This window comes from Sphaerodactylus townsendi, linkage group LG02 (assembly GCF_021028975.2).
Source record: "Sphaerodactylus townsendi isolate TG3544 linkage group LG02, MPM_Stown_v2.3, whole genome shotgun sequence".
Classification (NCBI taxonomy): Eukaryota; Metazoa; Chordata; class Lepidosauria; order Squamata; family Sphaerodactylidae; genus Sphaerodactylus; species Sphaerodactylus townsendi.
This window is the reverse complement of record NC_059426.1, coordinates 48,504,703-48,529,449: the sequence shown is the minus strand read 5'-3', so window position 1 is coordinate 48,529,449 and position 24,747 is coordinate 48,504,703. Positions and strand designations below refer to the sequence as shown.

The 24,747-nt window shown below is 40.1% G+C and overlaps 1 protein-coding gene across 1 annotated transcript in view; it reads right to left on the bottom strand.

Moving 5' to 3' along the window:
• The window catches only part of LRP1B (LDL receptor related protein 1B), a 353,740-nt gene that overhangs the window by 69,535 nt on the left and 259,458 nt on the right, over positions 1–24,747 (bottom strand). Inside the window, exons 60-67 of the mRNA XM_048484494.1 lie at positions 21,382–21,501; positions 20,624–20,740; positions 16,064–16,170; positions 12,100–12,229; positions 10,156–10,262; positions 9,054–9,186; positions 1,627–1,749; positions 730–852 (exon numbers count right to left, since the gene is read on the bottom strand). Of these exons, the coding sequence (XP_048340451.1) occupies positions 730–852; positions 1,627–1,749; positions 9,054–9,186; positions 10,156–10,262; positions 12,100–12,229; positions 16,064–16,170; positions 20,624–20,740; positions 21,382–21,501 (960 nt within the window). The remainder of the gene's footprint in view (positions 1–729; positions 853–1,626; positions 1,750–9,053; positions 9,187–10,155; positions 10,263–12,099; positions 12,230–16,063; positions 16,171–20,623; positions 20,741–21,381; positions 21,502–24,747) is intronic.

Genomic DNA, 24,747 nt, shown 5'->3' with positions numbered 1-24,747 from the left:
TTTCTATATTTTAATGAACACTGAAATGATAGTGAGATATATGAAAAGTGTGCATAGATGTAGTCTAGTAGGATCACATATAGATATTGTTATAATCATTTTTTAACCTTTTAAATGAATAACCAATATGTTTGTTAAATCTTTTTACACTGGAGAAGTCTCCCTTCCTGGTATACTAATCCCTCCAGAATTCAGGTGTCTGTCTTGAGAAAAGCTTACTCCAAAGAGAGGGGCACCATGCTGTCTTTGTTCAAGGACGGCAGAAGAGTCATTTTGATTTTAGTTTACCTCGTGAGGGCTGGATCTGGGAGAATATGATAATATTGGTATATATATACATATATGTATTTGGATTTGAATTGTGACATGTGTATTCTTTGTATCTATAAAAGATGAAGGTCTTTGTATGGCTGGGTGTGACTCTCTTAGAGACCACCCTGTGAATAACACAGCAAAAATTAATTTTTCTTTCTTAAAGCCTGAGTCTTTGGTATTTTCACTTCATCAGCTTTTCAAAATGTAACTGAGCGGGGCTAAATATAGATTCTGGCCCCACAACATGTTCCATTTCTCAAGGACCTATCTATTCTTCACCCTCTAACCAGTAGCTAGAACAGTACTTGAATTCTGCCTGCAGTGTTAGATCAAAAGGTAAAATTCACACATTTTCATAAATAAAATGAACATATTTTCTTTGATGCTAGGGCAATCCAAAATAAAATCACTTGCCACAACGATCTTCATCTGAGTCATCACCACAGTCATCAATCCCATTACAGATCTGTTCATTTCGCAGACAGACTCTGTTGTTTCTGCACCGATATGGTCTTGTTGGGGGACATGGAAATTTGACTGTGAATAGGGAAAAAAATCTATGCCATAAATTAAAAATATATTTTATATGTCAACATGTATTTTAGGTTTACTACTCTGTTTCCATTAAACAAACAAAAGGACTGACACAACCTTATAGTTAAACAGAATTTTACAAGTATGTACACTGTACTTTGATTTATAAAGTAATGTTATGTGATTAGATTTGGAAGGAAAAAATGTTAATGAGAAAGGTACCATCTTAAGTGCCAAATTAGATATTCTAGAAAACCTTTCTAGAACAAAAGGAGATTCCACATGTAAGCTTTGTGTTATCATTTTCTTCTTTCAGATGTGCATGTCATCAACTATAAAACAAGACAGAATCCTATAAGGAATCATGAGAGTGAATTCTTACCACGTTCTTAAAATCTCTCTCCCAGTATTTTCTCACAAACTCTGCAGGCTTTTTTTCTCTCTGCAGGCCCTTCCCCAACTTTCCCTTCAACATACTTAGACAATCCAAATACAGATTATCCAAATATGTTCCTTGTTGAGCAGTTAAACTTCACTAAATCAGTTTTTGAGAGGATTTCAAAGTATTTTTCTTTTGGTTAAATTACAAAGTTATATTTTCTGTATTCCACAGTTCCCTAATTATGTGCAGATCCTTACATATGTTGTCTGACCAGTTTACTATTTGAAACAGTGTTGAATAACAGATCTACCCCAAAATTAAGGTTCAAATTGGGAACATGAGAAGCCTAACCTATGTCAACAACAGCAACATGTTGAAATGATAGAAAAACTTACCGCACATTTCAGGTAGTTCATCAGAGTTGTCTCCACAGTCATCTTCTCCATCACAAACCCAGAAATGAAGTTTACAGAGTGAATTGTTGCAAAGGAACTCATCTGCTCTACATATATTCCCACCTAAAAATTAAAATACCCAAATCAAAAAATAATCTTTTTTGTACACTATGGCCAATTATGCACAAATTGTCTGCTGCGCGATGGAACCAAATGTCCATTATAGCAAGATTTCTTGTATGGACTTTTCCTTAAGCCCTGCTTTCACTTTCCATTCTCTTCTTCTCTTGGGGTAGCAGCAGTAGTAGGAAGAGAGAGGCGGGGAGGGGAAGGGAGGGGAGGGGAGGGAATCAGAGGTGTAGCTAGGGAGAATGGAGCCCGGGGCGAAATCTGAGTTTTGCGCCCCCTCCCCCCCACAACCAAACAACATTTTTTGGACCAAGTCATCTCAAAGTCACCATCACATTATAGAACATGCCCCAACACACAAATCTGAACACACCCAGGGCTGCCTAGTTTAAAGTGATTGAAAGTGATGCTATTTGACATTGAAAGTGATGCTATTTTTTGAAGGGGGGAATCCACCCTGAAACAGCATCACTTTTAATGTTGTTTAAACTAGAGAGAAGGTGAGGCAGAGACATCCATGGCTAGCCCAAAGTCACACTCTGAACATTGGGGCCAAGCAGAAGGGATTTGAACCCAGATCTCCTCCTTGAGGCCACACCCACTAGTACTCCAAGCATTTTAGCATCTTATGCAACCTCAGTCAGAACTGACTGTCTTGTAAAACAAACTTTCTCTGCCTGATATATACTTCTTTTTTGAGTCAGTGTCCCCAGATGCTTGCAAATCATTCTGCTTTTTTTGCAATATAACCAAGAATGTCAGGCTAAACATGCACTAAATGAATGAATAAATAATGAGAGTGGACATAAACTGCAATCCTATGCAGAGTTACCTTAGCGGAAGCTGAATGAAATCAATGGGCTGAGACTGAAGTAACTCTGTACAGGACTGTGCTGTGAACTATTCACTATTACATTTTACTTCACTCATTGGTCCACCTAGCTCAGTACTATCTTTCCAGGGTCTCAGGCAAAGAAAGAACTTGTCTCAATGCCTACTAACTGAGATTCTTTCATTGGAGGTGCCAGGAACTGAGCCTGCATTCTTATTCAGGCAAACAGGGTTGCCATCTCTGGCTTACAAAATTCCTGGAGATTTGGTGGGGGAGCCTTGGGAGAATTTGGGGAGGGGAAGAAGCTCAGTGCCAATATGTCACTGTAGGATTTTTGTTTATCCTACACTCTATGGTATATCATAGAGTCTACCATTTCTGCCAGGGAACTGATCTCTGCAGTCTGAAGACCAGGCCCCGCTTTGAGATTGGTGGCCCTAAATGCCAGGCAGGTGCTCTCTCACTGAACAACTGGCCGGAGGTGAGTTTTGTGGCCAAGTGATGAATCAAATGGATTACTCCAGTCTTAGTCCAGTCCTAGTCCAACATGTTTGTCACCAGTAGTTAGGGCCCTGCGGGACCTTGGGGAGTTCCGCAGGGCCTGTAAAACTGACCTGTTCCACCGGGCTTTTGGGGGGCCCGGCTGCTGATTCCGCCCCTCTTATTGCCCTGTTTACTGGCTGTGCACCTGACCATCTGCCAGCCCCCTCCCAGAATTTGTCCACTCCCAGGTTTTGATCGCTGGGGTGTGATGTCAGACGCCCCTTATTATTAATTATTAACTATTTATTGTGGAATGCTGCTGCTATAGTTTTAAGATTTATATTTTAACTGGGGTTATTCGATTTGTTTCATTATGGTTGTTCTTGTTTTGTTGTACACCGCCCTGAGCCCTTCGGGGGTAGGACGGTTTATCAAATTGAATAAATAAATAAATAAAAATAAATAGATATATCCAGGCTGTGTCTCTGCCAGAAGGGATACGGAACCCCCATAGTCTCTGTCCCCCAAATGGCACTGCTACTCATGTTTAACCTCAGAAAGGACCAACAGAGAGAAAAGGACATTCTGTGGACTTCCTGCCAGCATGATGTAGTGGTTAGAGTGTCAGACCAGGATCAGAGAGACTTAGGCTCAAATCCTTGCTCTGTGATAGAACCCTGCTGGGTTACCTTCAGAGGCGTAGCTAGGGAAAATGGAGGCCGGTGCTAAATCTGAGTTTTGCTCCCCCCCCCCCCCGGCAGGTGCCCTCCCTCACTACAACCAAAGTCTGTTTTACAGACAGAAGGGAGGGAAAGAGAAAGGGGGGATTTGCTTTGCATCCCAGAGGGAGGGGTGCAAACTTCAATGGACGCAGGGTCCCTGGCTGCCTCTGACCCACTGAAACTGAAGGCTTGAAGCTAGCAAGCTTGAAATCCTAGAGATGCTGCCAGAGAAAGGGGTGGGGAGACCCTCTTCTTTCTTCCTCGGAATGCAGCAGCATCCTGAGTAAAGGGGCGATCCATTCCCAGGTTTCAGTCTGCAGAGCACATGGCAGCAGCGGCTGTGGCAGGACTGGGGGGTCCTGGTAGGGTGTTTGGGTGCCTCTGTCCTACGCTGCTCTCCCCCCCGCACTTACCCTGTCTTCTTTCCTTAATCACTTCTCTCCAGAGTCTCTCCTCTGCTGCGTTTGTTCTCTTCCTTATTTACAATACACATGACTTCCTCTCTAGCTCTGCTTTCCCTCTATCAACTTCCTGCCCTTTGTTACCTCGCCCCCTCTGCCTGGCCCTGCTGCATCTGATTGAGTGCCCTCCAGGCTCCTGACCCCGACCCCAGACACAGTTGCCAGGGTCATTTGCACACGACTCGCCTCGCTGGCTGGCTCCAGAGTCTCTCTGTGAAGGGAGGGGGCAGAGAGCGCCTCCTTAGCCCCCCTCCTTTTGTTTAGGACGTTCACAGTCGATCCTGCTGGCTGCTACAAGTCTGCGGGTATGCTGAGGCCGCGTGGGCCGAGCTGCCGGTGAGAGAGGGAGGGGGTGTTGCTGCAGTTTTGCGTCCCCCACGTGACCTGGCAGAGGCGCGCCCGGGACAAGCCGCCCCGGATGTCCCCATTGGCGCTTCGCCACTGGAGGGAATATCAACTCTAGTACACGGTCCCCTTATTCAGCAGCATGCGGTCCAGGGAACTGCTTTACCTCTTTCATGGGGGGGAGTTTATTTTGGGGGAGGACTACAATATCAATATAATTGCAATAACATAAATATCGACATGACAGTAATTAAAAAGCTTTTACAAAGTGTTGGGACTACTGGGTGTGATGAGATCTGTCCCTTTAAGGCTGAGTTGATGGGCAAAGAGAACCAGGAGAAGCAGAGCTCTGGCAGAGTTCAGCAAACAACCTGCATGGCAAGGGATGGATACCTCCTCATGTGTAAACAGAGAAATGTGAGGAGACTCCGCTACAAGCCCACTGTGCAGTGAAGAGCGCTGTATTCCATGCATAACTGACCTCTATCACCATGCCTTACCACTCAGAAGAAGAAGCTTTAATTTGAGGTTGCTACTATGTATGATTTGACATTTGAAAATTAAAAAAACAAAACAAAACAAAATGCAATTCTTATCCAAAAACTTACATTAGAAGTAATTTCCCTAAATGCAAAGATTTTCTCCCTTGCTGGTAAGTAGATGTAGTAACAGAAAGTCCAGACTGAGGAATCATATAATATAGGAGTCAGCAGATTACATGGATGTACAGTAAAATTTGGCACATATTTCTTTAAAAATGATATTTGTCTTTATGAAGTTTCTTTTGTGCAGTATTTAACATCAAAAATTGGAAACTCATAATGCTCCTCTCTGTGCAAGGAGAGATCTGGGAGATTGCTGCTATTTCCTTTTTGGCAGGCCTGCACTCAGATCCAAATGTGTACAGAAAATCATTTCTATCCCTATTCTGTCTGGTTGTGTCAGCACCCTTGGAAACTTTAACTAATGCAGAAACAAGTAGGCTGCATTTTAAATAACACAAGTTAAGAATATAGTACCACCTAAGCTGAATTACTACAGTGGCTGAATTACTACAGTGCAATGTAAGGCAATGTATACTACTTAGATAGCCCAAAATGGTCTTGGGCTTACGTATGGGAAGGAATCCTTTCCAGTTACTCATATATCTCCTTTGCTGCTCTGACCAATGTTCCTTATTTGCAGAAGTTGCATCTGCGAAAGCTCAGGTAAAAACTTCTCAGTCAGGTCAACATTATTTAATTCTCTCCTAATAAGGCATGCTTTGCTCCCACTAAAGATAGTTTTCACATTTGGTTTAGAACGATCTTGGGGTAAGGTAATGGAATGGAATAGTCATTCTCTTTTATTGATATTCCAAGTGTTAGAAAGGTTTCAAATGGTCTCAAAATACGAAACCTTGTAAAATAGCTACCCATGGTCTCAAAATACAAAACCTTGTGAAAGTAGTTTTAATCAGTTATATAAATACTGCAACTCCTACATCTTGATATGCTTCAAATAATTTTTTCAGCAGTTATTTTTCCATTTTGTATTTTACACTTTTATTATTGTTGTTGTTGTTGTTAATTAGATTTCGTAGACCGCCTCATCCCCAAAGGGCTCTAGGCGGTTCACAATATAATAAAAACCAATAAATTACTTAAAAAACATCTAAAAACATGTGTATTCTGTGTATTCTAATTTGTATTTTAGTCCAATGCTTTATGTTTAAATAATTGTAGATGTAATAATGAAAATCAATAACTTCATAAAATCCAACTATTGATTGCTGTTAATTAATTTGCATTGCATCAGAGCTCTATAAAACATGACACAGATGTTCATTTGTACTGGACAGGAATTAAATGTCTTATAATAATCCACTGTCATTTAGCCATAAAATATCTATCCACTCTGTATGGCAAGTTGAGAGAATAGTGGCAGTATGGTCTGCTGTACTTGAGTCAATATTCTCCAGAACAAACAGCAAATATAGGTAGTTTTGCCAGCCAATTAGGAAAAAAAATAAATAGTAGCAGCTCACCTTATTCAGGGCAATTCTGAATGTTGTTGTACCTTTCTAGGTCCACTGGGTTTAAAAGAGTACAACTCTGTTTAGAAGTCTATTATAAGACTACTGTTGATTTGGATCTTTTTCAGAGCTATAATTCTTCCACAAATTTAGTAAAAGTGAAATAATCTAACTTTAACATTGCAATCCTAATCAGAGTTACTTCAGTCTTTGTTGTTGTTGTTGCTGTGTCGTTATGATAACCCCTGGTGGTGTTTTCAAGTCACTCAGGAGTCATTCAGAAGTGGTTTGAAGTTGCCTGTATCCATGACATGACCATCCAAATATTTACCAGGCAAACAATCTTGGGTTACTCAGGTCAGGACCCATTAAAATTCACAGACTACATAGGTTTGCACTGCAAGTGCCTGCAGTAAGTTTTGACTCAGACTTATCTGGATAAAATATTCCATCTTCAGGAATTCTCTTGTGGTTCCATTTCACTAAAAGATGGGGTGTTCCACTGTCAGAAGGGATATGTCTTACTGACACATGGGTCCTTATACCAGCAGAATGCTTTTTGCCTCAGGGGAAGTCTCTTTCACCAACTGAACAGAAGTGTTGGATCTAGATATCTGCTTGGAATGGTCATTTATTACATGATGGGCTCAGACTGATTTCTCTTGTTCACCTAATAAAAATGAATGTCCGTTCAAACTCATGCTTTTGCTTGGTAGAAAAATTAATGTACTTATTCATAATAATGGATTTCCAAAAATAAGCTGGTTCAGTACCGATTAAAGTTGATATCAGCACACATCCAAAAATTAGCTGATAGCTTAATTATAAATACTGCCTTTCTGGTGCACATACTTCAGAAATGAAATCAGGGATTATTCCTATTATTGGCCAGACTTAAAATGAAACTATATTTAGAGAGAGCTCGAATTATGCAAAAGCACTGAGATAATATTGCTCTCTATTTTAAAGGATTACTGTGATAGTCATAATTCTACTTAAAAGGGAAGGCTTTTCGGAACAAAATAATGATAGTAACAAAAGTGCAAAGTATTAGTGCTCCGCAACAAGGAAAAAAGATTTCTGCTGAACAGTTTTTGTCTACAAAACCTACAGCTTGTTAATATTTATATAGCAAATTGGAATGAGATGGAAAAAGGCAGAAATAATTCTGGATGGAAAGGCTGAGGCCTTGAAAGACATTGTTCTCTCCACCTCTGATGGGTTTCAACTGACCCATGCTGACTCAGTTAAAAGGCTTGAGGTCATATTGGATCTAGCATTTTTACTGGAGAAGCAAGTTAATGCAGCTGCACAAAATGCTTTCTATCAACTCAGCCTAACTTAAAAGGTGGCTTCTTGATCTGGCCGATCTGGTCACCTAGATACATGCCATAATAACATTGAGAATAGACTACTGCAATACACTGTAGTAGACTGTCGCCCCTCAAAATCAGTTTGAAAACTCTGACTAGTGCAGGATGCCATGGCTCAACTACTATTGGAAGCTAGAAAGAGCATGCAAAACTACATCCTGCAGACACTCCATTTGGTGGCTCATTTGTTACCAGCTCAATTTAAGATATTGGTTATTAAATGCAAAGCCTTTCATGGATTTAGTGCTTCATCCATGGGACTGTCTCTCACTCTATGTTCTGCCACAATTGCTTCGCTCATGTCAGTAGGGGCCTCTGTGGGTGCCAACCTGCAAATGGGTTAAATCAACAACTGCCTGTAGATGTGTTTCTCTGTTGTGGTTCCCACCCTATGAGACTGGCAGTCCAAGAAAGTCAAGAAGGCTCCCATTTTCCTGCAAAGTGCATAATGGAATTATTCAACTGGGCTTTTCTACACAGGCAATAATTAGGATTGTACTGTACAAAACGTTTCTCAAAATAACTTTAATAAATTATTAAGGACAGTGGCCTATATTACTATGCATAGCTTGCTGTAAATTGAAGTCCTGTGAGAAATATAAACAAAATTTACCTATGTAGGATTTAACTAACACAGATAATAGTTCAGTTTGAAATGCATGGCCCAGTTCAAACTGTAGAGCCATCAACTCAATGGAGTGGTCTCAACTAAACACATTATTAGTATGCCCATTCATTATGACAAAGCACAGCTAGAGCATGTTCTCTTAACTCTGAACTGCCTCTTTTCATCATATACTATATGGGCAAAGGATAGAAGAAAAGTGAAATAGAAAAATAGACATTTTATACATTTGCATGTTCTCTGTGAGTAAAAATTGTTATAACAGCCAAAACAGGGAAAAATGATACAGAGGAGGTAACACCAGCATCACATCTATTGTATCATGGCATAACTGAAGATAGAATACTGAAAAGAATAGGAGTCCTTTGGAAAAGTTAAACATTCCTTTAGGAGCAGAAGCACTCTGCTTATGGCAAACTATGTAAAAATAAAACCGATCTCACCTTTGTCACAATTTTGTTCATCACTATTGTCAACACAATCTTGGATTCCATCACAAAACCATCTGATAGGGATGCAGTGTGCCTTATTTTTACATCGGAATTCATATTCTTTACATTCAGTTACGCAATCAACCTGTTTAAACATATTTATATACAGCAGTATTTATCAACTGGGCAACAGAATTATAGACAGATAACTGTTACATTCCATTCAACATTTCCTGTTTGGAGACAAGGGAAAGGTAATTGTTGTTTTGACTGTCAGTAAAATTACACTACTGAATGCCAGTAATTGACATCACACACAGTAATATGATTTGTTATTAAGACAGAGAATATAGCATTTGATCCTACGGATTGGAAACAAATCTTCTCTGCTGTTCCTTTTGGAGATCCCCGCAACACAACAACTGCAGTGAGGAGGCTGATTTGGGCCAATAAAGTCTCTAGTGCCAATAGAAGCTCAGCTACCAGAAGATGGCAGTGGGATAGTTTCACACTGTTTGCTTTTATAACTCCTCGCCCCCCCCCCCTCGATTAGCAAGGATTTTCAGTAGTTACAAATGCTCTTGCAGGTTAAAGAAGAAAGAAATGCTAACCCTTAGCTTGTAGGATCAAATCATTCTATTACTATTTTCCCATTAATCAGCACACAGAGTTCCCTATCCGCAAATGGAGTCATCTTTTGTTATTCACATAAATGAAAGTTGCAGCTGCTCTTTCATTCAAATGGAGAAATCTGATCGTGACTGAAGGCCCGTGACTACATGATACACTTGATATGGTTTCCCTGTTGCTCGCTTTTCAGCAGTGAAAATGGCAGTGTTAGAAGTTGTCTTTTCACCCCTTTTCTCCACGTGCCCTTCCTAGGGAGAAAACATTTTTGTTTCATTTGGTGTTCTCTTACTGACCCTCCTTACCATTTGTCTTCATTGATGTATATATGTATGTATGTGCATTTGTGTGCATGTGTGCGTATTTTACAGTTGATGCTAATGTATTTTTAATTATTTGCGATCTTGGGGGCCTAAATTGTGTTGAAAGGCAGAATTAAAAAGTTTTAAAAAATAATAGTTTAAGTCAAGAGCAACAAGTTGCTTACCTCATCAGAACCATCAGTACAATCATATTCTCCATTACACTTTAAAGATGCTGAGATGCATACTCCATTAGAACATACATATTCACTTGAAGAGCAGGTTGGTGATGCTATTTCAAACATACATTTAACAAAATTTAGACAAATACAATGAAAAACTGCATCATCATCATTAAGATTCCTCATTAAGATTAGCTACCCCATGATGTTGACGTTTAATTAAAATGTAGATCCATTGAGTAAGATCTATTTGGGCCTCTGGGTTCTGTTCTGTTGTCTTTATTACCTTTCCCATGTTTTGACAAGATAGGTTGCTGCCCCAATCTTTTGAACCTGTGGACACTTTTGGAATTCTGAGACAGGGTGAGTGCAACCACAAAATGGCTGCAACAGGAGGTGGAACTATACATGGTTTTTCCAGAGGAAGTCCAAATGCAAGGAACAAAATAGGAAATTTTAACTTTTGGATTTTGTTTTTTAAAAAAAGACTGCAGTGGGGAGGTCAACAAAAAAGTTCATGAAACTCTTCTAAACTGCAATAAAGTACATTATATATATATTTTCATTTTTAAAAAGAAATTATTAATTAGCTTTACTCGGCACAAAACAAATTCCAGGTAAAGATAGCAAATTCCAGGTAAAGATACTAACGCATAGGTATCCTCTCCTAGGTAAAAGTGAAGATAGTCCCCTTTGCAAGCACCAGGTCATTACTGATCCATGGATGATGTCACACCACAGTGTTCATTAGGCAGACTGTTTATAGGATGTTTTGCCATTGCTTTCCCCTGTCATCTACATCCTCTTCTACAGGGTTAAAAAAGAATTTTGAGCAGCACCAGATAGGCATTTGATATCCTGGGAAACAGTTGTGGAAAGAGCTGGTAGAGGCGAATCTTTCTTGCCTTTCTCCTTTCTCAGCAGTTGTCACTGAGAACTAAAAAGGTCACGCTGGGGGTTTGGAGAATCTGCTTGGATTTTAAAAAATGTAATGTGGGTGGCTGCAGAAGGGAGAGTAAGACCGTTTCCCCACTCACCGTTTGTTGCGTGCTACTTTCCCCAAGTAACCTGGGGTCCAGCGGCCCTCCCCACTACAGGGGCGGCTGCGACTCTGCTGCTCTCGCGCCCCCTCAGTGCATCATTTCTGGCGCTGTTCGGAACAGCACCTTTTGGATGACTCGCGGGGCAATGGGGAAGCCCAGAAAGTTCAGCCTCCAGAGCTGCGCTCCAGCCAATCAGAACAAAGACCCACCCTGCCAATCACCAGCGAACGCGTGGATGTGGCGAGTGCTGATCTCTGCAGCCGCAGCAGACAGCGAAGCTTTCCTACAGTACAAGCTGAAGTAGGGAAAACGGCTGCGCGCGCAAAAGCTGTGATTCATACGAGACCGGTTTGCCTCAGCATTTTTTTTAAAGTGGGAAATCGCCCTAAAAATCACCACCCTGCCACCAGATATTGTCCCTGTGGAGTCCCCTGCCTTGCAGAAAGGTTTCTTTTATAAACTGAAATATATTTCCAGGTTATGGGAAAACACTCTTTTGATTTCTAGTCCTTTCTAAAATCATGTTTTGTCTATTCAGTAGTTAAAGATTCTACCAAAGAACAGATTTAACTACAGTTGCAATCAGCTCTGAAAATGTTGTAGCCATGTAGATTTTCAGATTATGTCTTAATGAAACTAATTTCCCAGAATTGTTGGGACCACAAATATGAATATTTTACAGTGTGAGGTGCCATACCTCACAACAGTCCAACAGGTGGAATGCAACAGAAGAGATTACAAGCCTTTTGAGTCACACACTGTCTGGGCTTTGGGTCTGAGTACATAGTGGAAAAATAAATGCAGTATATTGCAATATACAACATGCTACAAAAATAACATTTTAGTAGTTGTAGAGCCATTTTCTTACTGCTACTATTGCAGAGTGTCATTTGTAAAGAAGTACCTGGTTCACAGTTTTTCTCATCCTCTCCAAGTATGCAGTCATCATGTCCGTCACATTTCCACTTTGCTGATATGCACTGACCATTGGAGCACTGGAACTGGTCTTTTAAGCAACCAGAATCACAATATCTCTGTCAAATATAATTAGCCACTAATTTAATGAATATAAAATATAATATTAAACTTTAACAGTACAAAATATTTAAGGCCTATCACTGAAAAACTACTTGTAAATTCTCTAACATAGCTGCTTCTAATATATCAATACTGATCTTTAATAAAACCCCAAAGAAATAGTCAATATAATTGGATAGACAGGCAGACACATTAAACATCATTTATTCATACAATACTGGTGATCCAAAGTGACAACCTTGTATTAATAAAATACTCCCAATTTATTTAGTCACAATTAAACAGCACCTTCACCAAGAAGATAGGAAAAACAATACCCACATGCCAATTGTTTCAGCTACAAGAGATTGCTTTGGGTGAACTCAGAAGGTATAAGAATGCCCTTAAAATGTATCATCCCGTCCCCTTACATGACATCCCTTCTCCATTCACATAGAATGCCTACCATCCTCTACACCACTTTGTCTCAGATTCTAGGCTAGCAGTAGGTCAGGCTGTCACACGTTGCTATAATTCTCATCTCTTAAAATCTCTAGAGGATCAGGACTATTTGATCGCTCTGGTCTTCCCTCTCATTCACACAGGCAACAGCAGACAGACAGACAGACAGACAGACAGACAGACAGACAGAGAGAGAGAGAGAGAGAGAGAGAGAGAGAGATCCTCACAGGTGTGTGAGTATGTGTTTCTTTCCTGAGACACATGGCCCATTCTGCACGGGCCATTTAGAGCAGTGGTAAAAATGCCGGTGTGGGGGAGGTGTTTGCACCGCTGCTGGAGCAGAACAGCAGCAGTGAATACCCCCCACACTGGCTTTTTGGAAAATGCTGCCTTCCACCCAGTGCCAACTAAATGGTACCGGGTGGAAGGCGGCGTTTTCCCCACACCGCTTTTTTCCGCCTCTTACCTCATCTTGGCAGCCATCGCTCTACAGAGGCCAGGGGACACGTGTCCTGGCCTCCATTCCTGGAGGTGTCACCATGGTCACGAGAGCATGTCCTCTGGCCTCTGCTGAATGACGGCAGCCAAGTGGAGGTAAGGGGGGGGGAAGCGGCGGTCCCTGTGCGAAGGTGGCCCCGCAGGCTGCTGGGGCACCAGGGCTATTTGTAGGACAACGTGCAAACTGCCCTGAGGGTACACTGGCTGCAAGTATGCCAGTGCACCCCCGCTTGCAAGGCCCGTGCAGAAAGGGCCCTGGTTTGAATAGTCAGTCATTTATTTTGTGTTAAGCCATAGGCCATACACAACAACAAAAACATATAAAACATTAAAACAGTGAAATACAAAATATTGCAGTTTAGATCTTACATTTAAAATCAACATTTGTTTCTTCGTAATAAAACCTGCTAAAAACATAAAAGAAGCAAGTTTTAAAGTTATGAGGGGAAATACATCAGCCATCCAAAAGCATAATTTCTCTTCTGTTGATCCTTGAATCTGCATTAAATATCATTAAGATATTTAGCTTGAATGGAGAGAAAGAAGGAGAGCCAGACGAACTATGGGCAGAGATCAAAGGAACCATAATTGAAACTGCCTCCAAACATGGGCCATACAAGAAGCCAATGCATGGTGGAAACTGGCTAACTGCAACCACCCTCCATACTGGTAAGAGAAGAGAGGCTAAGGCTAAGAGAAGAGAGACTAAGGCTAAGGGCAGGTTAGATGAGGTGAGACAACTCAATGCTGATTTCCAAAGAGAAGCTAGGAAGCTAGGAAAGATAAGAACAACTTCCTAAATGCCCGATGCAAGAGTCTTGAAGAAAACTATAAGAAGGGCAACACCAGAGAATTATGTAAGACTGTGAAACAGGTGAGGAAGCCTTTCACTGCCCATCAGGCAACCATCAAGGATTATAATGGGAAGGAGATCACTGACCAGCAGGACATCAAGAGAAGATGGCGAGAATATGCAGAGGAACTATATGCTGGCAAAAATGCTGATCACACAGAGGGACTTGAACTGAATCAAGTGAACTAGAACCAGACCTGTTGGAAAGTGAAGTGGAGTGGGCCCTGAGCTGCCCAATAACAAATTACCTGGTGTTCATAGAATTCCTGCTGAACTGCTCACACCAGTCCAAAGAGCTGCACTGACAGCATTATGTCAGAAGATCTGGAGGGCTTCCACATGGCCAAAGGAATGGAAAAGATCAGTTTTCATTTCACGACCAAAAAAGGCGACTCCAGAGACTGCACCAACTATAGAACATTTGCTCTAATCCCCCATGCCAGCAAGATCATACAGAAGCGATTGGGCAACATCATTGAACAAGAACTTCCTGATGTCCAAGATGGATTCTGCAAGGCAGAGGAACCAGGAATCACATTGCAAAATTAAGATGGATTATGGAAAAGGCAAGGGAATACCAGAAGAAGTTCGACTTATGCTTCATTGACTATACCAAGGCTTTTGATTGTATTGAGCACAAGTCCTGGGAAGCATTGAGAAAGGTAGGAGTGCCTGTACACGTAATCAAACTGATCAAATCACTTTATGACAACTAAGAAGCCACAGTGCGAACCAGGCATGGGGACAAAGACTGGTTCAAGATCAAAAAGGGTACTACACAAGGATGCATCCGCTCTCCTTTTCTGTTCAACCTCCATGCAGAAGTGATCATGAGGACTTAAATATTGGGGTGAAAATTGGCGGAAGAGCCATCAGCAATCTGAGGTATGCAGATGATACAACCCTACTGGCTGAGAGTGAGAAGGACCTGAAGAAACTAGTACTGAAACTAGAAGAAGAAAGCAAAAAGATGGGACTTCACCTAAACATCAAAAAGACCACTGCCAACAAAAAAGTCCATATTAAAATCAACAATGTAGAAATAGAAGCGGTTGACAGCTTCATTTTCCTTGGATCCCTCATCCATTTTAATGGTAGCTAGACAGCAGAGCTCAGGCAATGCTTAGCCCTTGGGCGCACAGCCATGGTGAGTATGAACCAACTATAGAAGTGCAAAGATGTTTCAATAACCACCAAACAAAGACTGGTAATAGCATCGTGTTTCTAATCATGACATATGGTTATGAGACATGGACACTGACAAAAACAGACAGAAGAAAAGTGGATGCCTTTGAGTTGTGGTGTTGGAGAAGACATTTACGAACCCCATGGACAGCTAGAGTCACCAACAAAGCTGTACTGGAGTGTATTAACCCAGAGATGTCCCTGGAGGGCAAGATCACTAGACAGAAGCTGACCTACTTTGAACATGTGATGAGGGCAAATTCACTGGAAAAAGAGATGCTACTCAGAATGGTCAGTGGTAAACAGAAACGGGGTGGGCAGTGGTGGTTCGCACCACTTCGGCAGAACCAGTTGTTAAAATGGTGGGATTCAGCAGGTTCGCACCACTTCGGCAGAACCGGTTGTTAAAATGGTGCTTGTAAACAATCAGTTGTTAAATTATTTGAATTCCCACCACTGGAACTGGTTGTTAAATTATTTGAATCCTACCAATGGGGGTAGGCCAATGACTCGTTGGTTGGAAACCATTAAGAGGGACATGGGCATGAACATCAACCAATTGAAAGAAGTTGTGGCAAACAGGGAAGCATGGAGGGGACTGGTTTACAGAGTATCCAAGAGTTGGACATGACTAATCGGACAAAGAAGAGAAGAGACTTTGCATGAGAGATTTATTTATTTATTTATTTATATTTTAGATTTATAGGCCGCCTCTTCCCCGGAGGGCTCGAGGCGGCTCAACAACATGGCTGTTATTAACAGTATGGTAGTATGGCAGCTGAAAAGGTCTCATTCCCACTCTTCCTTCATAGATAGCTGATAAAATTATGTCTGGCCTTTTAAAAATGCCTACCTCGTCTGAACCATCTGCACAATCATAGTCTCCATCACACCAGAATCTTGCAGACATACAGTCTCCATTTGAGCAGTGAAAGTCTTTCAAAGTGCATGTTTGTGGTTCTGAAAGAAGAAAATGTCTTTAATAAATATATACACAATTGAAATTCACAAAGGAGTGCTACAAACATATTTCATCTCTACATATCCACACTTACCAGCCATTTTTACAGCTGTAAAAGCAAATATGTATTTTAAGATTTTAAGATTATTTCCACTCTCCAAACCATTTTAGAAGCTTTTTGTGTTTCTAGAAATTAGGTCAAAGCATTCTATAAAATAGTTTTCAGGGTTTTTTCCTATCGAAATTTTGGGCAAACATCTTGCAGCTCTTGCTTTCGGAACTGCCTATTGAATCTCAATAGAATTCATATTGCATAGCTTATGCAAATACTTAAAATATTTAGGGAGGCTTAATAGAAGAACATGCCTAGAATAGATAAATAATACTGAATAGGTTGATTATTGAAATTCAAATAATCACAGAGTTCAAATATTCAACTGACAACTTTTTTTCTATTTTGAAAAATAAATATTTGTAGACCTTCTATTAACATTTCCCCTACAATCATGGTGAACGGTAGTGCCGGCAGTTAAAAGCAGTTTTTTTCTGAGTGCAACAATGGGAAATATTCTGTTTTGAACAACAATATAAACATAACAACAGATATTAGTAGAGCAGGCCAATGTGAAGTGAGGAAAGAAAGGGAGACCACTGAACTTTATGCTAATCCTCAACCACAGACACAGTAATAAATAGAATAAAACTTTACAAATTTGCTCGTCTTGCATATTACCCCTTGACAACAACATTGCTATTTTCCTCTGCTTTTTTCCTACTTGCCTCTCTTAAATTGCTTTGCCCATGTAGCTTTTCAGTCTATGTTCAATTCTTACGAATCACTACGTTTAGATATTAAAGACCAGCAAATCTTTCCATTTTTAAAAGCAGTATTTAATTTGCTTAGTTGTAATCACTAATGCCAGAGGCTCTATCCTTACTGTGATCTCACACACTTTGCAAGCTCCAGTTAGTGATATGTAGGCACCATCACAAAATCTTAAGTTTAAAATATTAAATTTAATATTTTAAATTTCAGTCACTTCAGTCACTTTTCTTTGTGATTTTTTTAAACAGTAAAAACAACAGACTCCTGTGATACCCTAAAGACTAAGGACTGAATTCAATTTTTTGGAACTATAGCAAGTTCTCAGAAGAGATCTTTGTTGCCTTCTCTTTCCTAGTGCTTCCAAAGAAGCTGCCCTCCTGGAGAGAAGGTCTCTTCCCATAGAGGGAGGCCTGCAACAATAACGCTGCAACAATAAGTGGGGATCTGCAGACCTCCCACATCTGCTGCCCATTGTTAGTGCAGCAGAGAAAAAATATGGTGTGTGTGTGTCGGGGGCGGGGGGGAAGTGCCATTGTGGTATCTCTTCCAGCCAGATAACAAGAAAAGATGTTTTATCATAGAGTTGGGAGAGGACTGCTATAGTGTTGCAGTGATGTGTGATGTCCTTGGAACAGTGTAGGTTGAGGCATGGGGAAGCAAAGCAAAACTGCTTATTTGGAGGAGTGGGGAATCAAACTCAGTTCTCCAGATTAGCAAAAAACCCCACAGCTGGCAGTGGTGATATTAAAACACAAAAAAGGATGTCAAATAAATATAAACTGTTACAAACTCTTAATTATTTCCATGAGAAAACTTGCTACCTCTTCACAAAAAACAGGGTTGGAATTATTCAACAAGAGAAATTATCTGAACAAATCTGTTAACTTGGGTTGAAAAAGAGGATATAAATTGACATATTTGGATCTAATTTTGGCAAATTTAGTACAGTGTAGTAACTGGTGAGCCCGTGTTTCAACTTGATTGGTATTAAGCTGCATAGCCTCTTGGATTTTTCTAGATTATTGAACCTGCCATTTAATCGGGGAGATGGCATGACATTAAATCTAGCAGTTGCGAGAGCTCTCCTTGAGCGGGGATTTGTTAAAGAGTATAAATAGTGAGTCATACGTCCCTGCTCAAATGAAATTAGAAATTGCATGGGAGAGTAAGTTTGTTTAGCTGCTAGAGTTAAGTTAGCAAATTCCTGATCTAAAAGCTGATATAATAAATGCCTCTGAATATGAAAGAGGGTAGAGTAATTCAAGGGTCAGTCCAATAGATACAATTTTTTTTTCCATCATAGAAAACCAGGGATTAGCCTATGTGTCCGAAAGTATTAAGGAAACAAGAGAAAGATTGGGTTGTAGGTAATGAACACGCAGCCAGAATCTAAAAGTCTTAAACCCGGCTCTGAGTTCCATGGAATTTTGACCAAGTTCCAAGCTTAAGGCTGCCTGAGGAACACAGTTTGGTAATCCCATAATTTTGTAAAAAAAAAATAGATTGTAGGGAATTTAATGTATGGTTAACAGCCTGAATCCATATTGGAACCCCATGGAGTAACTGGGAATCTATCTTCACATTAAAAAATGTTAATGCGGCAGGTATAAAGGAATGACCTCTACTGTTAAAAAAAGGATTCCAGAAATGCTATTTGAAGACAGAGTAAGTGCTGCCTTTCTATGGGGGATCCATGAGAGATTGTGAGAAAAAAAGAAGGCCCAGATATTTAAAACGATTGACCTGCTCAATTGGAATGTTTATTTTCCAGTAATATTTCTTCAAGAATCTAGGAAAAAACCACGATCTTGCTTTTCTTGTAGTTAATTGTTAATCTATTGGCATCACAGTACTCTACAAAACACTTCATGAGTCGTCTCAATCCAACTCTGGATCAGGAGAGCAAGACGGAATCATCTGCATAGAATAGAATTGGGATATGGTGCGAGGACAACTTGGGAGCATGGTTATCAGGACCTGCAAGGGCTGAGGGAGATCACTCAGATAGAGGTTGAAAAGAGTAGGGGAGCACACAGCCTTGCTTGACCCCTTTGGTGGAATCAATGCAGTCAGTGAGGAGGCCTTCCTGAGTACATTTAATATGTCAGCTGGTTCCTGTGTGCATTTGCCTTAAAAGGAAGAGTAATCTATTGTAAATTCCAAGAGCAGCAAGCTTGGCCCAAAGGAGTGATCTGGGGACAGTATTAAAAGCTGTCTTTAAATCTATAAAGGTAGCATAAAGTCTGCTGTGAGATCTACACAAGTATTGGGCAGCTAAATGGGCCAAAACTAGTGCGTGGACCAGTGTTGACTTGCCTTTTGTGAAGCCAATCTGTTCCATCCCAATAATATGTGAATGTAAAACCCAGTTCTGAAGTTTCCATAAAAGAAACATGGCATAGATTTTCCCAATGACCGAAAGCAAGCTGATAGGGTGAAAGTTAGAAGGCTCAGCATTGTCCCCCATTTTGTAGATGAGCACCACTATCGCAGACAACCAGGGTTTGCAAATTAGATCCAAGTTGCTAATTTGTGTAAACAGAGTAGCTAGAAGGGGGCCCCACCACCCTACATGCGAGTTCAAGACCTGGGAAAACTAGTATCTGGCCTGGGAGCGTTCCCCCTTTTAAGTTCATCTATTAATTCTGCCACAACATGAGATGAAACAGGAGGCCAATTGGGGGGAACAAGTATTAGAGAGGGGGTGAGGCTAACATTACAATTCCTATCCTCCTGAAAAAGTTTACAGAAGTGATTGTACCAGACATCAGGAGGGATGCAAGTGGAAATAGAGCAGTGGTTCTCAACCTTCCTAATACCGCAACCCTTTAATACAGTTCCTCATGTTGTAGTGACCCCCAACCCTAATATTTACCCATTTTACAGATGGAGAACACTGATGCAGAGTGTCTTAGGCGACCCATGTGAAAGGGTCTTTCGACCCCCAAAGGGGTCGTGACCTACAGGTTGAGAACCGCTGAAATAGAGGATCTCTTTTGGTCGGTTGAGGCATGGAAGGGTGCAACAGTAAGTGGGGATCAGCAGAAAAGCCCTGTTGCATGAGTAAGCAAATTATACAAACAGAACAAAGGTTCACAAGAAAGGTACGGCCAGTTTCTGCTCATTTGTCCCTATTGTAGTTCTCTGCTTTGCACCCAGTGCTCTACTGAGTGTCCTTTGATTTTGGATCACATGGAAGTAGGGAGTATCTGATGAAGTGGCTGATGAAGTGGCTGTGTGTCCATGATTTTCTCTTTTTTTTGGTCTTTTATGTGCCATGAAATCTTGATTATATTTTTGGTACAACCAATTAAAATAGCTGCTCCTCTGGAAATGTGTGATTATGATGGGCCTGTAAACATCTTGTCAATTATTAAACACAAGATTCAATTTTGTATTCAATTCAATTTGAAATATTTGGTATAATTTGTAAGCTTAATGAGATAGATATACAAAAGAATTCAAAAGTACAAAGTATGAATGTAAAATACTTCCCTCTTATTTATTTATTTATTTAATTTATTAGACCGCCCTATCCCGAAGGGCTCAGAATTGTTTAACGAACAATTGTTTAATAGAGTTGTTTAATGAACAAATCACAGATGATAACATGAGGTATTGCTTACTGCAGTTTTCCTCATCAGAATTATCACCACAATCATTTTGGCTGTCACATCGCCAGTGATCCGGAATGCAGTTGCTGTTTTTGCACTGATATTGGTGAGGTCCACAAGTCTTCTTATCTGTAATCAAACATAAATGCTATCTGTATTGTGGCACCTTCAAGCAGTTAAAATAGTGAAAAGTACATGCCACATTATCAAAGTACAGTACATTCAGATAACAAAGATAGCAGAATTAATTATCTTGCTCCTTGTAGTAAGGTGCAATTTTCTACAAAAAATAATTATTTTGTCATGAAAAAACTAATAGGGTTAGGGACGGGCAGAATTACTAAATAATAATGAGTTATACTCCAAATACTGTTCGCTGATTTAGGCCAATTCCAGTTCACTGAAAACCCTTAGAAAATTATCGAATTATTTGTTCAACCAAGTCTTGCTCTAAAAAAGAACTGGGATGGCCTTTAGTGATTGACCTAAAGTGGTCTAGGAATGAGCACAGACTGTACTGTGTCTTCTAACTGAAGCATGGGACTATCAAGTACTTTGACGGATCGATGACATGGATCCCCACAAGAAAGGTAAAGGTGTTTTATCAAAAACTCAATAAGGAGATGTTATCATAGGATTAGTTATATGAACCTAATCAATCACCTATTATAATAGGTCAAGACACCAATAAAGGATAATGACATACTGAATTATAATGCTAACATGTTTAGCTATTAAATATTCTTAATAAGTATTCTTTTTTTACTCACCACAGTTTGCCTCGTCAGAGCCATCTGCACAATCTGGATCCTCATCACATACCCACAATTTGGAAATACAGTGTTTGGTTGTTTTACACTGGAAGTGGTCAGGAGAACAGCTGTTTTCCGCTTCAAAGAAAATTGGCTCTTTTAAGTACAGGAATGGTTTTTCAACATTCAGAAACTCAAGATAAAATAATTACAATTATTTCAGCTATGTTTTCCTTCATTATGCAGAACTGACATTTCACTTACTTTGTTATCCAAATGCTATTGGTCTCCTGATTCTATCAGAATTTGAAAGGCAGTACACAGAAATTCCCCATTAGCTAACATAAAAGATAATCAATTATGATTTATATACCTATCCATTATGAATTTATGTAGTACATTTTAAAGGTACTGAAGCTAGTGGCCATCACTACTGTCTGTGGCAATGAATTTTTTTAGTTCATTATAATTTCTGTGAAAAAATAGTTGTTCTTCTCTGACATGAATTTACTACCAACCAATGTTATTGATGATCCATGGAACTCTTATTGTGAAATGGCATCTCCTCACTCTTCACTCTCTTGTTTGTAATTTGGTCTTCGTTATAAATATAACAGATCCTTTGATGCACTTTAAAAGGAAGAATGTTCCATCACCCTGATAATTTTAGTTTCCTTTTCTGTTCTTTCTTCAGCTATATAAGATCATTTTGGAGGAAAGAGCTGATGTGGGGAATCTGTGATCAGAATTACTCCCTTCTAAGAAGCATTTTCAGTGTGAGAGAAAAGTACCTTCAGTACTGGCAAAACCTTTCCCTCTCAAGTCAATCACCTCCAGCTGCTATCTACTTCATTGGTAAAACACAGAGGAATCTGTATATCTGAGCAAAGATCTGTGATATCTAATGAAAATTTGGCATTCACATACACAAAGAGTAATCCAGATGTAAGTGTAACCAAGATGATGATGGCATTTGGATATTAGCTGTTTTAGTCCTCTCCTAATAATTTCTAGTTTTTCTAAGCTTGTTGAGTTTTGTCAGTTTTTTTGCTATGACTACTTTCTATTCTTTGAGTAATTACAGCCAGTTTAGATCCAGTCAGCATATTTATTAGCGTTGCCAGGTCTAGCCTAGCAATCGTTGGGGACTGGGGAGGTTGTCATGGCCCAGCTGGGCTTAGCTTTGCTAGGGGACCTGCAGACTCCTCAAATGAGGAATTAGTCACTGGCATCATACCCTTTCTTCAACCACCAGCAGAGGCACCAGAAGAGGATGAGACAGTCCATGCAGGACCAGACTCACAGCCTCAGCCAGAGGCCCTCCAACCGGATGCAGGAGACCCAGACTGGCCTGTCCTCTCCCCACTTTTCCTGAGCCCAATGAGCAATGCCAGAGAAAGCTGCGTGTGACTTACACAAGAGAAGATGTAGTGAACATTTGGCTGCTCAGCATTGGCCAGGCCTCAGCTATGATGAGCAGTGCTTACAGGAGCTGGCTGATGCATGAGCCAGATGCACAGCATCTCTGGCTGCCAGGTGAGCATCTGGCCAAGGGAACATCTGTCGTGTGGTAGCAATGGCTCTCCTACATGCCTATACCACTGACTTTGCTGTGATCCAATTCCTTCTTGCTTGCCTCTTGTCCTGACTTCAGCTTGTGCTCCAGCTTGTGTTTGCTTTCTCCTGACCTCATCTTGGCTTGCGTGCTTATCAGAGGTGAGGAAATGGGGGCGAGGTGACCTTTGGCAATGGTCTGACATCACTTTCCAAATTGCGATGGCACATCTCTCGTAGAATTACCATAATCTCTATGATAAACTTCCAAGTTTTCAGTGATTGCTCAAGAGGACTGACATCACTTCCAGGGAAAACCCAGTTTTACCATAAGTCTTCCAGAGTCCCCTATAGATTTGTCGTTTATTGTATAGGAAAACTTGTGTTTGTGTGTAATTTAGACAGAAATCCTAAACAGGTCTACTCAAAACCTGTTCAGTTGGGCTTACTTCCAATAAATGTTTTAGGACTGCACTGTTAGCCCCAATAGGCACCCAGATAATGCCTAATACCTAATAACTAATTTTTAAAAAAATCCAAAGTGAAAAACTCCCATTCATTAATATAGTTATTATGACAAATGTGAATTACCAGTCAGTAATATTCTCATCTCTTATTTTGTCACTGGGATAGGTGGTACAACTCAAAAATATTACAGAGGAGGTAAATGAGTGAAAAGTGGCTAAACAGATCAGTAAGTGACAGAAACCAAACAGCTACAAATGTATTTAGTAAAACAGAACAAGACTTAGGGTTATGGAACTGTAAAGTTTAATTTCACATGTAGGGCAAGGTGAATGAACCAAATCACACAATAGGCCCTGAAACTGGGTGATTATTTGCAAGTCCAACACAGAAACATGCTCCTGCTAAAAATGGTGGCTGGATATTCCAGTGCCATTTTATCTTTTTAATGTATTGTTTCTGCCTGTTATGCCACGCACCCTGCCTTCTTTGGTTGCCACAGCCATGCCGCCGAGCATTTTATGCCATGCTAGCTGATTTCCTGGGTTGTCAAACATCTTCTGCTTGCTCTGTCTACACAATAGAAATGTTCACCGACTGGTCAGAAATTTAGTGGATAGGATCCATTGGATCACACATAAACTCCAGGCTTCAGGCCCATTGGGCCTATGTATTCCAGTAGGAGCAAGGATGGTGGGGAGGGGTAAGAACAAAGATTTTGTGACATAGTGATGCTCTAGAAAAAAAACACAGAGATGAGTGAATCCCTAGAGCCTCATTATATCATTCCCTGACTACCATGGCATTCAGCTGGCAACCTAATTCCTGGGCAAACAAAAATTTCCTAACTTGGTATTTAAAGACTAAGAGAGCAAGATTCTATGCCAAAATTCATCCCACTTTGATGTAAAAAAATTACAAATGTTAATACATTTCCCATGAAAATTCATGGATGTGAAAAACAGTGAATAACCACAATTAATAGCTTCAGTTTCAATAAACAATTTAACAGAGCTTAATAAACGTTCCTAAAAATTCTTTTCGTAGTTACCCTTCTCCCATTTTCGTATTTATTTATTTATTATATTTTAAGACCACCCTTCCCAGAAGGCTCAGGGGAGTTATTAATATAATAAAACAACAGTTATTAATACAATTATTATTATTATTATTATTATTATTATTATTATTATTATTATTATAGTTATTAATACAATAAAAACCCATAAAACAATAATTTACATTTCACAGTTAAAACAACCAGTATGGCGACTTTACCCTCCCAATCCTAACCCCAACCCCACCATATAAATAGCATATTAATATGCTATTTCAGATCCATAAGAGTACTGGTCATCATAGTTT